General features: G+C 44.0%; 1 protein-coding gene across 2 annotated transcripts in view; it reads left to right on the top strand.

Annotated features, from left to right (window-relative positions):
• The first annotated feature begins 239 nt into the window (after positions 1 to 239).
• Positions 240 to 14,225, top strand: part of c2cd2l (c2cd2 like) — a 44,840-nt gene continuing 30,854 nt past the window's right edge. The window contains exons 1-2 of one of the 2 annotated variants that reach the window (XM_014195812.3): positions 240 to 542; positions 1,018 to 1,458. In XM_014195812.3, coding sequence (XP_014051287.3) covers positions 1,084 to 1,458 — 375 coding nt within the window. In that variant the 5' untranslated portion in view covers positions 240 to 542; positions 1,018 to 1,083. The remainder of the gene's footprint in view (positions 543 to 1,017; positions 1,459 to 14,225) is intronic. The other variant, XM_014195813.3, reaches the window with a different exon arrangement.

A 14,225-nucleotide genomic window follows, 5' to 3' on the forward strand; every position in this document is an offset into this window, starting at 1 on the left:
AATTGAAAAACAACATGAAGTTAAGGCCACCAAAAGTAGAGAAGAAATGATGAGGAATAAAATTCCAGATAGAAGTGGGTCTTCTTAGGAATTGTTTTATCCAATGAAATGGCCAATAGCAGCAAAAGCAATCCCGGGTTGATATACATCATTGGTGCGCGCCCAAGGAGGACTTGCCGAAAAATAAAATGTTGGTTGGCCCTTTAAATATATGGTTCAGAGTGGTTGTGCACGCGCTGTTTGTGCGACTTGACAGTTTATCAGTTCCTGCGCAATAGCGTACCATTGCCGAATTTGTACTGGATCAGATGATCGGAGGGCATGCAGGCTATAAACCAGTTGATATCCAATCATGCAACTTATTGAGGATATAAATAGCAGTTGCACGTTGATCGGGAAACGGCACAACCGCTGATCATGACAACAGAAGCACATTCGGATGACGGACACAATGTATCCCGCTGTTACCGATTTCTTGCTGTCGCTGCCTCCACTGACTTAAATGGTGGCGCTGTCAGATCCGACCTTTCGTGAATTACACTGTAGGCTAATTCCGTGTTTTACTATTTTAAAGGCTATTGCAATAGGATACACTCACTCTTCAATCAAGAGCAATAATATAGCACCAGCATTTGTTTTATTTATGCATGGTTTATTCTACTGTAGAGTTACGTAATGCATGTGGTGTTACTAAATATGGCAACCTTTTGATATGACGACGCAATGTGCCTGCAAACGCACATGCAGCGTTTTGCATGTGACTACAGCCTATACTGCCATACGTGCACAGCATTTTAGTAACGCACAGTTGTAATTACAGTTTTCATGCATTACAAATCAAACGTGTGATTCTTGTCATGGCTAGATCTATTCAGGCGGAGTTCATTTCAAATGACCAACCTAATTCATCCAATCCTTCTTGAATATTTCTTAATAGATTATTAATAAATATGCTCTTGAAATATGTAGACCTAAATGACTCATGAATGACTGTTCTCTGGCCCTCCACCCCTATAGGCATACAAAAGAAGACCCAAACTTAATCCTCCAGTCTGATGATATGAGAAGCCCAAGAAGGTCTGCATGATGATGGAGATGCTCCAGTACATCAACTGGCTGTGCCTGGTGGGTCTTTTCCTGGCCTCCCTACTCATCGTGTTGGCCTGGCTGGTCCAGTACTCCCTGGCCGTACTACGCCCCAGGAGCCCCAAGTCACTCACCCAGGGCTGGGGTGCCACATCCAGCCTACTCCCACCTATCACCCTCTCCCACCGGACTCAGGCTGGGGGTGTGTGGGGCACCCTGTTCAAGCTCTGGCTCGGACGAGATCGAGGAGGAGCAGCGTCCCAGGCCGGGGTGAAGGGTCTGCTCACGTCACTGTTCTCCTTCAAGTGTTTCCGGGAACATTGGCAGAGGGCTTGGGTCAAAGTGCTCAATGAACAAGCCTGCAGACATGGGGTAAGTTATTTTTGTTGTTGCTCCTGGCCGTTCTATGGCAAGATTTACTAATTCATTAGACGTGGAAGAAATCATGTCCATAAGAGCATTGCGCATCAAAACCCAATATATAATTAGCCTGTTACAGATTGCTTGTTTTGACATTAACTGTCAAGCAACACGGCAGCAGTTGCAATGTTGAAATCTGAAAACATTGTGCCATAATGTGTGTCTGTGTGCTGTAAGTATGTGTAGGCACTGGTATCTCCATCATTCCAGGCAGCAGGCAGGGAGGCGGGCAGTGCTTCTCATTGTTGGAGTTTTGTGTGGGAGTTTGAGTGTCACGATAAGCAGGCGAGAGAGAGCGGTTATTGTGTAACAGCACTGAGTCAATCCACATGTGAGTGGTGAGACCATAGAGATGTGTTATAATATGTTCGACTTATTTCTGTGGGTGTGAGACAATCCCACAAAGCCCAAAGTATGAACAATCAGCTGTGTCCCAAATGGCACCCTATTCCCTACATGGTGCACTATTTTTGACCAGGGCCCATAGGGCTCAGGTCAAAAGTAGTGCACTATATAGTGAATAGGGTGCCATTTGGAATGCCGACCATATGTTATTGATTATATAACTATCCCCTTTTCACCTGTATGGCAACACAGAGATAGTGGTATCAAGGAAAGGGCTGAAATAAGCAGCCACTCTCTCTGATGAATGTATGCACTCAAATGGATGCCTATACACAATTTGTCTATCTTCTCTATTACTGGGTAATGCACATCCACTTTCAGTACAACGTTCGAGCCTAGAAAACCCTTTGATTTCTCCCTGTCATGCTGCCAGTCACAAAGAGACAGTCTATCCCCTACTGTTGTAAGTCCTGTGTTTGCGGTGGACACCAGACTGTTAATGTACTCTTACTTTATTCAAACTCTATGTTTGATGTGCCTGTATCAAATCCCACTGCTCCGACTACTGCCCTAGTGGGCACCTTCGACCATCACGATCTGTATGTGTGTGGGTGAGTGCATGTGTAAGGACGTGTGCGTGTTAAAGTTTAAAGGGGCTCAAACTACCACCAGTCAGCTCAAAATGTGTGTGCTGTGTGCGTGCGCAATTGTACGTGCGCAATTGTACGTGCGTGTATTTGCGTCTGTGTGTGTGTTAGTTTAAAGGTAGTCGAACTGCAACTCCCTAGGGTGAAAGGGGACACTGCTCAGAGCTCTCCTCTTGTTCTGACCTACAAAGGCTATTGTAGACCCGAAGATGGTACTGTACAAAGACCAGAGCGTCAACAAAACCCTGTAAGTCTAGTCCAGGAAGACACTGGAAAATCCAGTTTGTGTGTTACGTCAATGCAGCCAACAATAACATCCTGGTGCAATTGATCAGATGCAATTGTAATGTTGAGGCATGGTCCAACAGCATTCTTGTAGAATGTATCTCTTCATATATTCCACACTGCTTTATTCCTTCAACAAGCTCTGCAACAGAACTCTCTTTCTAATCAAAGAGGGTCAAATGGGTGTTTTCTAGAGAACAGAAGGCTTGTTAAGTTAAATGCTTTGCACACCGTTTCCACTAATACTAGTGTTTGTTCAGCAACCCAGATATAGCCTCCCCGTTGTCAGGGGGTTAAGAACATGGTTACATAATTTTTTTGCTTACATTTCACAGCCAGTTTGCAAATAAATGCGCCAGGAGAAGACGAGGACAAGACCGAGTCAGAAAAAAGCTGTTTACCCATGTGGTGTTTAATTTGTACTCTGGCCAACCGCCAAAGCTGGTAGAGGCACCTAATGTTGCTATTTCCTCTGCGTTACGAAAAAACCCGCAATCAACTCTCATTGGTGTAATCTGTGCGGTATCTTGGATTAGGCCAAGAAGTATTTTGTGTGGGCAGCTGGGCATCCCAAGCACATCAAAGTCTCTGGTTAATTTTACATCTGTGAGTAGGGTGGTTGAAGAAGGAATGTCATTGTATTCTTCACCGACTAAAGCTTTACATGTTGACCTCACACAATCATCCAATAACACTTGACTTCAAGTGTTCACCCCCTCATTTTGCTAGGCCCAACAACTGACTCTTACTGTACTTAATGGACTGTACGTATATTAACCTACATTTTAACCTATAACCTACTGTATTTGAAGGCAAAACACAGCTCCACAATGAACCTGTGGTGTTTAGCATGAGGTGGTCACATGCCTGTGTCTTAGTAAGAGGTCTTTGGTTCCTCCTTACCAGCTCCCCTCATCTTCAAATACACCTGACCTGACAAAACAGCCGGAAGGGTTGTGCTGCTACAGTATGACAAGTGTTAGATAACCAAGGGTAGGGCTGTGGCGGTCATGCCATTTTGTCAGACGGTGATTGTCAAGCAAATATCTGCCAGTCTCGCAGTAATTGACTGTTAATTAACATAAACACATTTAGCATCTCCTGTCTTCTACGCATAGCCTACAAGCCACTGATGCAAACCTTTGGAACATCTACATTTTAAAAAGTCAAATAAATCCATGTAATGTAGCCTATACCATCACAATAAATCCATCAATTATTTTAGACGGGTCTAAAGAAACATGATATTAAGAAAATCTAGTCTATTTCAGGAGAATAGAATAGCATACTCTGAGTTGTCCTTATGTTAGGCCCAGAACTGGCTATGCGACAGTGGGTTCCAAAATTACTGGCACCCCTGACTGGCAATGCACAAAATATAAACCATCAAAACACTAACATGTGAGAAATACTGTACTTTATTGTTTCAATAGAACCCACCAAAATTATTTATTGATTTAATTAAAAATCAATCTCCTCCAAATCAAGGTTTCACAATTAATGGCATCCTTAAAGATTATTGTAAATAACAACTACCAAAATTAAATCAGGAATTAAATTCCACTTATTTAAGTTTATGTAAGTCTTAAGGAACTATATTGAGCCGTTACATCACTTCCTGTTTCACTAGTGTATAAAAATGAGGTAACACGCTGGCTAATATTAATAATATGCGTGTCAATCTTTCCTGGCTGAACGTGGAGGAGAGATTGACTTCATCACTACTTTTATTTATGAGAGGTATTGACATGTTGAATGCACCGAGCTGTCTGTCCAAACTACTGGCACACAGCCATGACTACATGGAACTCTATTCCACATCAAGTAACTGACGCAAGCAGTAAAATTAGATTTAAAAAACAGATTAAAAAAACGCCTTATAGAACAGAGGGGACTGTGAAGCAACACAAACATTGCCACAGACACATGCATACACACACACACACACACACACACACACACACACACACACACACACGATAACATACGCATTATACATACACATGGATTTAATACTGTAGATATGTGGTAGTGGTGGAGTAGGGGCCTGAGGGCACACAGTGTGTTGTGAACTCTGTGAATGTATTGTATTGTTTTAAAATTGTATAAACTGCCTTAATTTTGCTGGACCCCAGGAAGAGTAGCTGCTGCTTTGGCAGCAGCTAATAGGGATCCATAATAAATACAAAATACAAATATCCCTTTTGTCATCCAACACCATTAAGAAAACAAAAGAACTGGCAGTTCAAAAGAGACAGATGGCCATAGACCTTCATAAATCTGTTAATGACTACAAGAAGATCCACAAACGATTGAATATATCACTGAGCACTGTCAGGGTAATTTTTGATATTTTTTTAAAGATACGGAACAGTTGAAAACCTCACTGGTAGAGGACGCAAATGCATTTGACAGAGATGCATTCGAGGAGAGGCACCTCATACCCACAGTGAAATATGGTGGTGGGTCAAAGATGTTTTGGTGCTGTTTTAATTCCAGATGTCCAGGGGCACTGGTTAAGATTGATGGCATAATGAATTTTACCAAGTATCAGGCAATTTTGGCTCACAATCTGGTTGCCTATGCCAGAAGGCTGGGACTTGGCCGTAGGTGGACTTTCCAACAAGACAATGACCCAAAACATACCTCAAGATCCACACAGAAATGATTTTGTTGTCACAGAACCAATGTTCTGCCATGGCCATCTCAGTCGCCGGACCTCAATCCAATCAAAAACCTGTGCGCTGAGTTGAAGAGGGCAGTTGATAAGCGCAAACCCAAGAATGTGAAGGATCTTGAAAGGATCTGCATAGAGGAATGGTCCAAAATCCCTCCAAAGGTGTTCCTTAACCTTGTCAAACATTACAGGAAAAGACTCCATGCTGTTATCCTTGCTAGAGGTGGTAGCACTAAGTACTAAATGAGGAGTGCCAATAATTATGAAACCTTGATTATCCTTATCCAATTCCTGAGACGCATATTGAAGATATTGGAAGAACTGTCCACATTTACTTTTCGTCAGCCAACAAGATGAGTAGGCCTAACGAACAGCAAAAGCACTAGTTTATGTCAATCTACTATCCCCCATAGTACAAAAGTTGACCTATTCTGTGGGACAAATAAATATTCCAAACATAGTCCGGGACAGTTGTGGGATGCGATAGATCCCAAATGAACACAACACCAGCATAAAACAAACTGTTTTAAGCAATGAGCCTGACGCAACAGATGAGAACGTTTAGCTTAAAATTTGATAAACTATTAGGCTATTTCTTCACATTATAAGCACAGCAATGTGCATACAGCAGTAGGCTATAAGTGCGAATGTCCCAGGGATGCAAACTAGTCACCTTTCGCGAAATGTATTGTTTTGAATCCAAAATAGACTGGATGCCACTTTCCATCTTTCTCACTTTTTCAATACAGTGGATAAAAGGGGTATGCCAGGTGTACTCTCTGCCTGAAAGAGATCAATTATGCCAACCAATGGTATCATGCTCTGCTGGCACATTGTAGAACAGATGTCCACAGGCAGAAAGTGTACAATGTAATAATGTGCAGTGTAGCCCAAAGATATTGTTTTTGTTGTGTTGAACTTGACAGTAACACGTGTGAGTGTGGGGGGATTATTGCATTGTTTTTACTCAGTGAACGTTATTTTTGCACACATGTTGCCTTGTGCACTTGATCGATGTCTACTATAGTGGCCACTATAATAGAGCAAAAATGGAATGCCTGTTTGTTTCATTGTATTTCTACTTAAGATTTTTTTCCCGAAGGGACATATTTAGATGTGTGTGTGTGTGTGGTCACAAGCGTTCTATTATAAAGGCTGTCATGGCTAACTGCAATATTAGTGTATTGTTTTTTGATCAAGATCAGAGAGTTATCAGTCACGCAGAGTTACAGCGGTGCAGTACAGCACCGATTACACGGAGTACCAGGCAGTTAGCAGGTTTGGTAGGCTACTAATGACCATCAGAGCTTGGAGAATCCTAATTACCGTGACTAAATGGTCACATGGAATTTGACTGCCTTCATGACTCTTGGCGGGATTATGCTCACCGTAACAGCCTTAACCAAGGGGTGAGCCATGTCACCGTCGTCAAGCTCTCCGCTCCTCACACACAGGCACCTGCCAGGCATGTTGCCCTGGACACTCGGTAACAGATACCTTGGCAACAGTCCCAAACCATGGTGTCTGCGACTGTGACTCACGTTCACACTGACCTGTGCACTGTCACGATTATGTTTCTGCATCGGGCAAAATATGCCGGAGGAATAGAGGCATCAGTGTCATTACATGGTCGTTACGTCGGGATGGAGAAACCTGAGTAATTTTATTACATTATCCTAAAGTGCTGCTCTGGCATCATCCACTGATGTTGTCATAGAATACTTGTGCTATGAAGACATGGCTATTCAGGTTTAAGATTACCACCAAGATTTCGATTACCATATCCTACACAGCATCATCAGATATGTGATAGTCCACTAAAGGCTATATTTTGTAATAGAAATGAGAAAAGTTGTATCTTACTCATAAATAAGTATGTCATGTCTGTCTTTGTTTTCTGATACACTTAAATCCTTACACTCTAGGCATACAGTATGTCACCACCTGACATCACACGGTAGAGTCCCATGGCCTTAGTCTTGCATTACCAAACTCCCAGGTCTCATTCCCACGTGTCGTGCAGGGAGCGTGGAATCAATTGAGGCTACCATAGCCTTGACCTGAGTGTATACCCAAGTCCGTCTTTGCTTGGCACTAGGCTGTCATGCTGTAAACCATGGCCCAAACACGCAGCCACTTTGAGGCTAACAGCTGTGGTGAGGAATCTATGAGCGCATACAGTGCATTTGGAAAGTATTCATACATCTTGACTTTTTCCACATTTTGTTACATTACATTCTTATTCTAAAATTGATTAAATTGTTTATTTGTCATTAATCCACACACAATACCCCATAATGACAAAGCAAAATCAGTTTTTTAGATTTTTTTTGCAAATGTATTAAAAATAAAACACTGAAATATAACATTTCTATAAGTATTCAGACCCTTTACTCAGTACTTTGTTGAAACACCTTTGGCAGAGATTACAGCCTCATCTTCTTGGGTATGATGCTAAAAGCTTGGCACACCTGTATTTGGGGAATTTCTCCCATTCATCGCCACAGATGCTCTCAAGCTCTGTCAGGTTGAATGGGGAGCGTCGCTGCACAGCTATTTTCAGGTTTCTCCATAGATGTTCGGGCTCTGGCTGGGCCACTCAAGGACATTCAGAGACTTGTCCCGAAGCCACTCCTGCGTTGTCTTGGCTGTGTGCTTAGGGTCGTTGTCCCGTTGGAAGGTGAACCTTCACTTCAGTCTGAGGTCCTGAGCGCTCTGGAGCAGGTTTTCATCAAGGATCTCTCTCTAGGCCTCCCGAGTGGCGCAACGGTCTAAGGCACTGCATCGCAATGCTTGAGGTGTCACTACAGACCTGGGTTTGATCCCAGGCTGTGTCGCAGCCAGCCGCCAGGGAGACCCATGAGGTGGCGCACAATTGTCCCAGCGTCATCCGGGTTAGGCGAGGGTTTGGCTGGCCGGGATGTCCTTGTCCCATCTCGCTCTAACAACTCCTTGTGGTGGGCCGGAGCGGATGCACACTGACTTCGGTTGCCAGTTGTACGGTGTTTCCTCCAACACATTGGTGTGGCTGGCTTCCGGGTTGAACGAGAAGTGTGTCAAGAAGCAGTGCGTCTTGTCAGGGTTGTGTTTCGGAGGACACATGACTCTTGACCTTCGCCTCTCCCGAGTTTACGGGTGTTGCAGCGATGGGACAACACTGTAACTACCAACTGAATATCACGAAATTGGGGAGAAAAAGGGGTAAAAATTAAAAAAGGATCTCTCTGTACTTTGCTCCGTTCATCTTTCCCTCGATCCTGACTAGTCTCCCAGTCCCTGCCACTGAAAAACATCCCACAGCATGATGCTGCCACCGCCATGCTTCACCGTAGGAATGGTGCCAGGTTTAACGCTTGGCATTCAGATCAAAGAGTTCAATTTTGGTTTCATCAGACCAGAGAATCTTGTTTCTCATGGTTAGTGTCCTTTAGGTGACTTTTGGCAAACTCCAAGCGCGCGGCAGGCAGCCTAGTGGTTAGAGCATTGGGCCAGTAACCGAAAAGTTGCTAGATCGAATCCCTGAGCTGACAAGGTAAAAATCTGTCGTTCTGCCCCTGAACAAGGCAGTTAACCTACTGTTCCTAGGCTGTCATTGTAAATAAGAATTTGTTCTTGACTAGTTAAATAAAGGTTAAAATAAATAAAAAAAGCTGAAGAAATGTTTTGGTACTCTTCCCCAGATCTGTGGGGAAGGGTACCGGATTCTAACCTCAACATCCAAACCTTACTACCAAGGATTATCAAGAAAAAAAACTTCTAACAAACAAAACCTGCAGAAGAAACACAGCAGAACCTGGAAATACTATCGAACTCAAAACTGAGTGAGTAATGTTCAGTCTGAACCTATTTCTGAAGTCAAGTTTTTTTTACTGAGAAGTGGCTTCTGTCTGGCCACTACCATAAAGGTCTGATTTATTTGAGAGCTGCAGAGATGGTTGTCCTTCTGCAAAGTTCTCCCATCTCCACAGAGGAATTCTGGAGCCCTGTCAGAGTGACCATCGGGTTCTTGGTCACCTCCCTGACCAAGGGCCTTCTCCTCCGATTGTACAGTTTGGCCGGGCGGCCAGCTCTAGGAAGAGTCTTGGGGGTTCCAAACTTCTTCCATTTAAGAATGATGGAGGCCACTGTGTTCTTGGGGACCTTCAATGCTGCAGAAATGTTCTGGTACCCTTCCCCAGATCTGTGCCTCGACACAATCCTGTCTCGGAGCTCCTTGGACAATTCCTTCGACCTCATGGCTTGGTTTTTTCTCTGACGTGCACTGTCAACTGTGGGACCTTATATAAACAGGTGTGTGCCTTTCCAAATCATGTCCAATCAATTTAATTTACCACAGGTGGACTCCAATCAAGTTGTAGAAACATGTCAAGGATGATCAATGGAAACAAGATGCACCTGAGCTCAATTTTAAGTCTCATAGCGAAGGGTCTGAATACTTATGCAAATAAAATATATCTGTTTTTTTATCTGTTTTCACTTTGTCATTATGGGGTATTGTGTGTAGATCGACGAGGAAAACAATTAGTTTCATTCATTTTAGAATAAGGCTGTAATGTAACAACATGTGGGAAAAAAATCAAGGTGTCTGAATACTTTCCGAATGCACTGTAGGTGAGGAAGCCAGGGACACACGAGTGTGTGTATGTCTGCGTGCGTGCACCGTGCGTGTGTTATTCCGCAGCCTGGGCTGGTCTGACATCCAAGCGTCTGATACTATGTGACGGATGTATTCCATGTCCACACACAGACTTTGGCGTTGATACCCACACATAATTTGGTGTGACGGACACTGGTGTCCCCCTTGTTCCCCCACTCTCCTGAAGATGCTGGATCAGGAAATTGTCATTTGTTAATTGGTTCTGCAAACACAATTCCGTAGTGCCATTTTAGTCCGATTACCACCCGTGTGCTGCTGATAGAGAGGGATCACAGGAGTGCATAGGCCTATGTGAATGGAAGAAAGACTGGAGAGGAGGAATGCAGAAGTGGGTGTGTGTGTCCGGTTCAATGATGATGATCAACAGGGTAAAACTAAGAAGCTTTGCCGTCTCTCTCGCTCTCTGTAATCCAGGGATTTGGCGTGAGGCCTCAGCACAGCTGGTTACGTGTGACGCGGATGTCAACAGAAGGACGTCCTCTGGGCGGACACACACAATTACACATGGTGCTGTGTAATTACAATTATAATCACCTCTATTGACTAATACTGTACAAAAACATAAGTACATGCCTCTGGCTAATGTACCAACACATGCTCCTATCCACATGGTGGGTAGCCCATATGATGGCGGATCATATAGATTTTCATTTAACACAACGCAGATGAACACATCAGACAGACACAGCTCTGACCGGCGGACTCATTCCACAGCGTAATGCTCCAGGCTAATGCACGCAGAGAGAGTAGAGCAGATGCTTACAAACACTAACATAGTGGCTCCAGCTTCACTTATACATGAGAATGCTAAAGCAAGAGCAATTAAGCACACACACAAACACTGAGCTCTTTGATACTGCGTATGTAGAAAATGCACATATACAGTACTCTCCTCTGATGGATGCACATGAGGGTCCTCTCTCTGATTTAATGCTGCACAAAAATATAACTTAATTTAACATGTAAAACACACAGTATGAGTCACGGGTAGTAGCGTATCCATTGAAACGTGATTTGCCGACTGCAGTATGCCATGTGGGCAATTCCACTCCAGCGGGAGCGGGAAATATGTTGTTGTATGCCAGATTGTGTTTCCATTGCAGTCATTTGGCTGTGGCGCTGTCATTATAAGTGTGTGTGGGTAGAGTCCAGTGTGTGTGCATAGAGTCAGTGCAACAGAGTTGTTAAAAAAAAGGGGTAAATGTAGGCATCCATTTGAATAGCTATTTAGCAGTCTTGTTTAGAAGTCTTATGGCTTGGGGGTAGAAGCTATTCAGGGTCCTGTTGGTTCCAGACTTGGTACCGCTTGCCGTGCAGTAGCAAAGAAAACAGTCTGTGGCTTGCGTGGCTGGAGTCTTCCTCTGACACTGCCTGGTATAGAGGTAATGGATGGCAGGGAGCCCAGCCCCAGTGATGTACTGGGCCGTACGAACTACGCTCTGTAGTGCCTTGTGGTCAGATGCCAAGCAGTTGCCATACCAAGCGGTGATGTAGCCAGTCAAGATGCTCTCGGTGGTGCAGCTGTAGAGCTTTATGAGAATCTGAGGACCCATGCCAAATCTTTTCAACCTCCTGAGGGGGATGAGGCATTGTAGTGCCCTCTTCACGACTGTGTTGGTGTGTTTGGACCATGATAGATCCTTGGTGATGTGGACACTGAGGAACTTGAAGCTCTCAACCCACTCTAATACAGCCCCATCAATGTGAATGGAGGTGTGCTCGGTGATCAGCTCCTTTGTCTTACTGACGTTGAGGGAGAGTTTGTTGTCCTAGCACCACACTGCCAGGTCTCTGACCTCCTCCCTATAGGCTGTCTCATCGGTGTCGGTGATCAGGCCTACCTGCGTCGTGTTGTCGACAAAGTTAATGATGGTGTTGGAGTCGTGTTGTGAACAGGGAGTACAAGAGGGGACTAATCACGCACCCCTGAGGGGCCCCCGTGTTCAGGGTCAGCGTGGCGGATGTGTTGTTGCCTACCCTCACCACCTGGGGGCGGGCCATCAGGAAGTCCAGGATTCAGTTTCAGAGGGAGGTGTTCAGTCCCAGGGACCTTAGCTTAGTGTTGAGCTTCGAGGGCACTGTGGTGTTGAACGCTGAACTGTAGTCAAGGAACAGCATTCTCACATAGGTGTTCCTTTTGTCCAAGTGGGAAAGGGAAGTGTGGAATGCAATAGAGATTGCGTCATCTGTGGATCTATTGGGGCAGTATGCGAATTGAAGTAGTTCCAGGGTGTTTGGGATGATGGTGCTGATGTGAGCCATGACCAGCCTTTCAAAGTATTTCATGGCTACAGATGTGAGTGCTACAGGGCGATAGTCATTTAGAAAGGTTACCTTTTGCGTTCTTGGGCACAGGGACTATGGTGGTCTGCTTGAAACAAAATGGGAGAGGTTGAAAATGTCAGTGACACCACTTGCCATCTGGTCAGCGCATTCTCTGAGTACGGTCAGCGCATTCCTGGTATTCCGTCTTGTGAATGTTAACCTGTTTTAAAGGTCTTTCTTCGGCTATGGAGAGTGTGATCACAAAGTCATCTGGAACAGCCGGTGCTCACACATGGTTCAGTGTTGCTTGCCTCAAAGTGATCATAGAAGGCATTTAGCTCGTCTGGTAGGCTTGTGTCATTGGGAATCTGTGGCTGGTTTTCCCTTTGTAATCCGTGATAGAGCCGGTGTAGTAGGATTCGATCTTAATCATGTATTGATGCTTTGCTGATTTGATGGTCCGTCGGAGGGCGTAGCAGGATTTCTTTTAAGTGTCTGCCATGTTCTTTATACCATGACTGTGGAACAAACCAACATATCCATTAACTTCAATATTCACCAATTTACATGTTACCTCATTATCCTTAATTAATTAACAGTTATACAACTTTGCCAAATGATATCAAACGTCATGACTATTAATTACTTCTAGAAATTCACATGATCAACAGTGATGGGAACCCTTTCATAAAAAGCGGCTGAATGTGCCGTCACTTCCTTTACAACACCCAGAGTGAGACGAAGCAAATGGAATGCACATCACGCTAAGTACACGGCTCAGCTTCTGAAAACAAATGCAGTTAGCGAACAGACATTCAAATACAGAAGGAGCACAACATAACGACTCTTAACAATATTAGGGGATTGGTTTAACAATGGACCAGAGATCACTGAAATGTGGTGTTTGTTTGTTTATGTTACAGCTTGCTGTGTGCCCACTGTTTGTCTTCCCCCGGCTCCCAACACCTCGCGCATATGGCACTCTGTTGCACATTACACACCGGTGCTCAATAAACAAATAAATAGTAACTTGTAATTCGTGAAAATTTCTAATAGATGGTGACGGAAATGAGAACCGTCACAGGGTGTGAATACTTTCTGAAGGCACTGTAGTTACCCAGAGGCCCGTGGGCCTTAGGACAGTGACACAAACACAGAGTGACACCCTGGACATCCTCAGGAAGGATCTCGCTCTCTAAATTCCCCCTGTAGAGACTCCCACTCTCTCAAGAACAAAGCTGTAACTGGGACTGTCAGTTCTCCCACATGAGGAGTAAGCCAATCTTTAACGACTCGGTTGTTAAACCATATAGCATCAGGTGCAGTAAAGAATGGATTTAAGAGGATTTAAATAAGAAAAGTTTCATTGTAATGACTCAGGATATATGAATGTAGTCTCATTGTATTACACAAATAACTGAGGATGATGGTATTGACCATTCAATGTTTTTTTGCACAGGGTTGGGATTCAAGGTGAATGATAATAGTGGGGGAAAGTACAGTAGATGCTGCTCTACACTAGCTTAACCTCATGGTGAGGGTAAATGTTTGTCATGCCATGTTTTGATTTATTGAAATGATATGGTCATAGCTATTATTGAAGGCAAAGTGATATCCGAGAGTTATGCAAAGTTATATAAACTGGATGGTCGAGTCATTGTCTATATAAAATCCTTCACTGCACACAGCGTAGCTATGGGGGGGTTGAGTAAGCACTCCATATGCCAGGGAAAACGGATGTTGCCTCATGACTCAAACTGAATTATTCTGCTGCTCTATGATCGCTACATATTTCTGTCTGAGACTGTCATCATTGAAGTCGTTCGTGGTGATGTCAAAATGA

The sequence above is a fragment of the Salmo salar genome, chromosome 04, assembly GCF_965601325.2.
Source record: "Salmo salar chromosome 04, fSalSal1, whole genome shotgun sequence".
Lineage (NCBI taxonomy): Eukaryota > Metazoa > Chordata > Actinopteri > Salmoniformes > Salmonidae > Salmo > Salmo salar.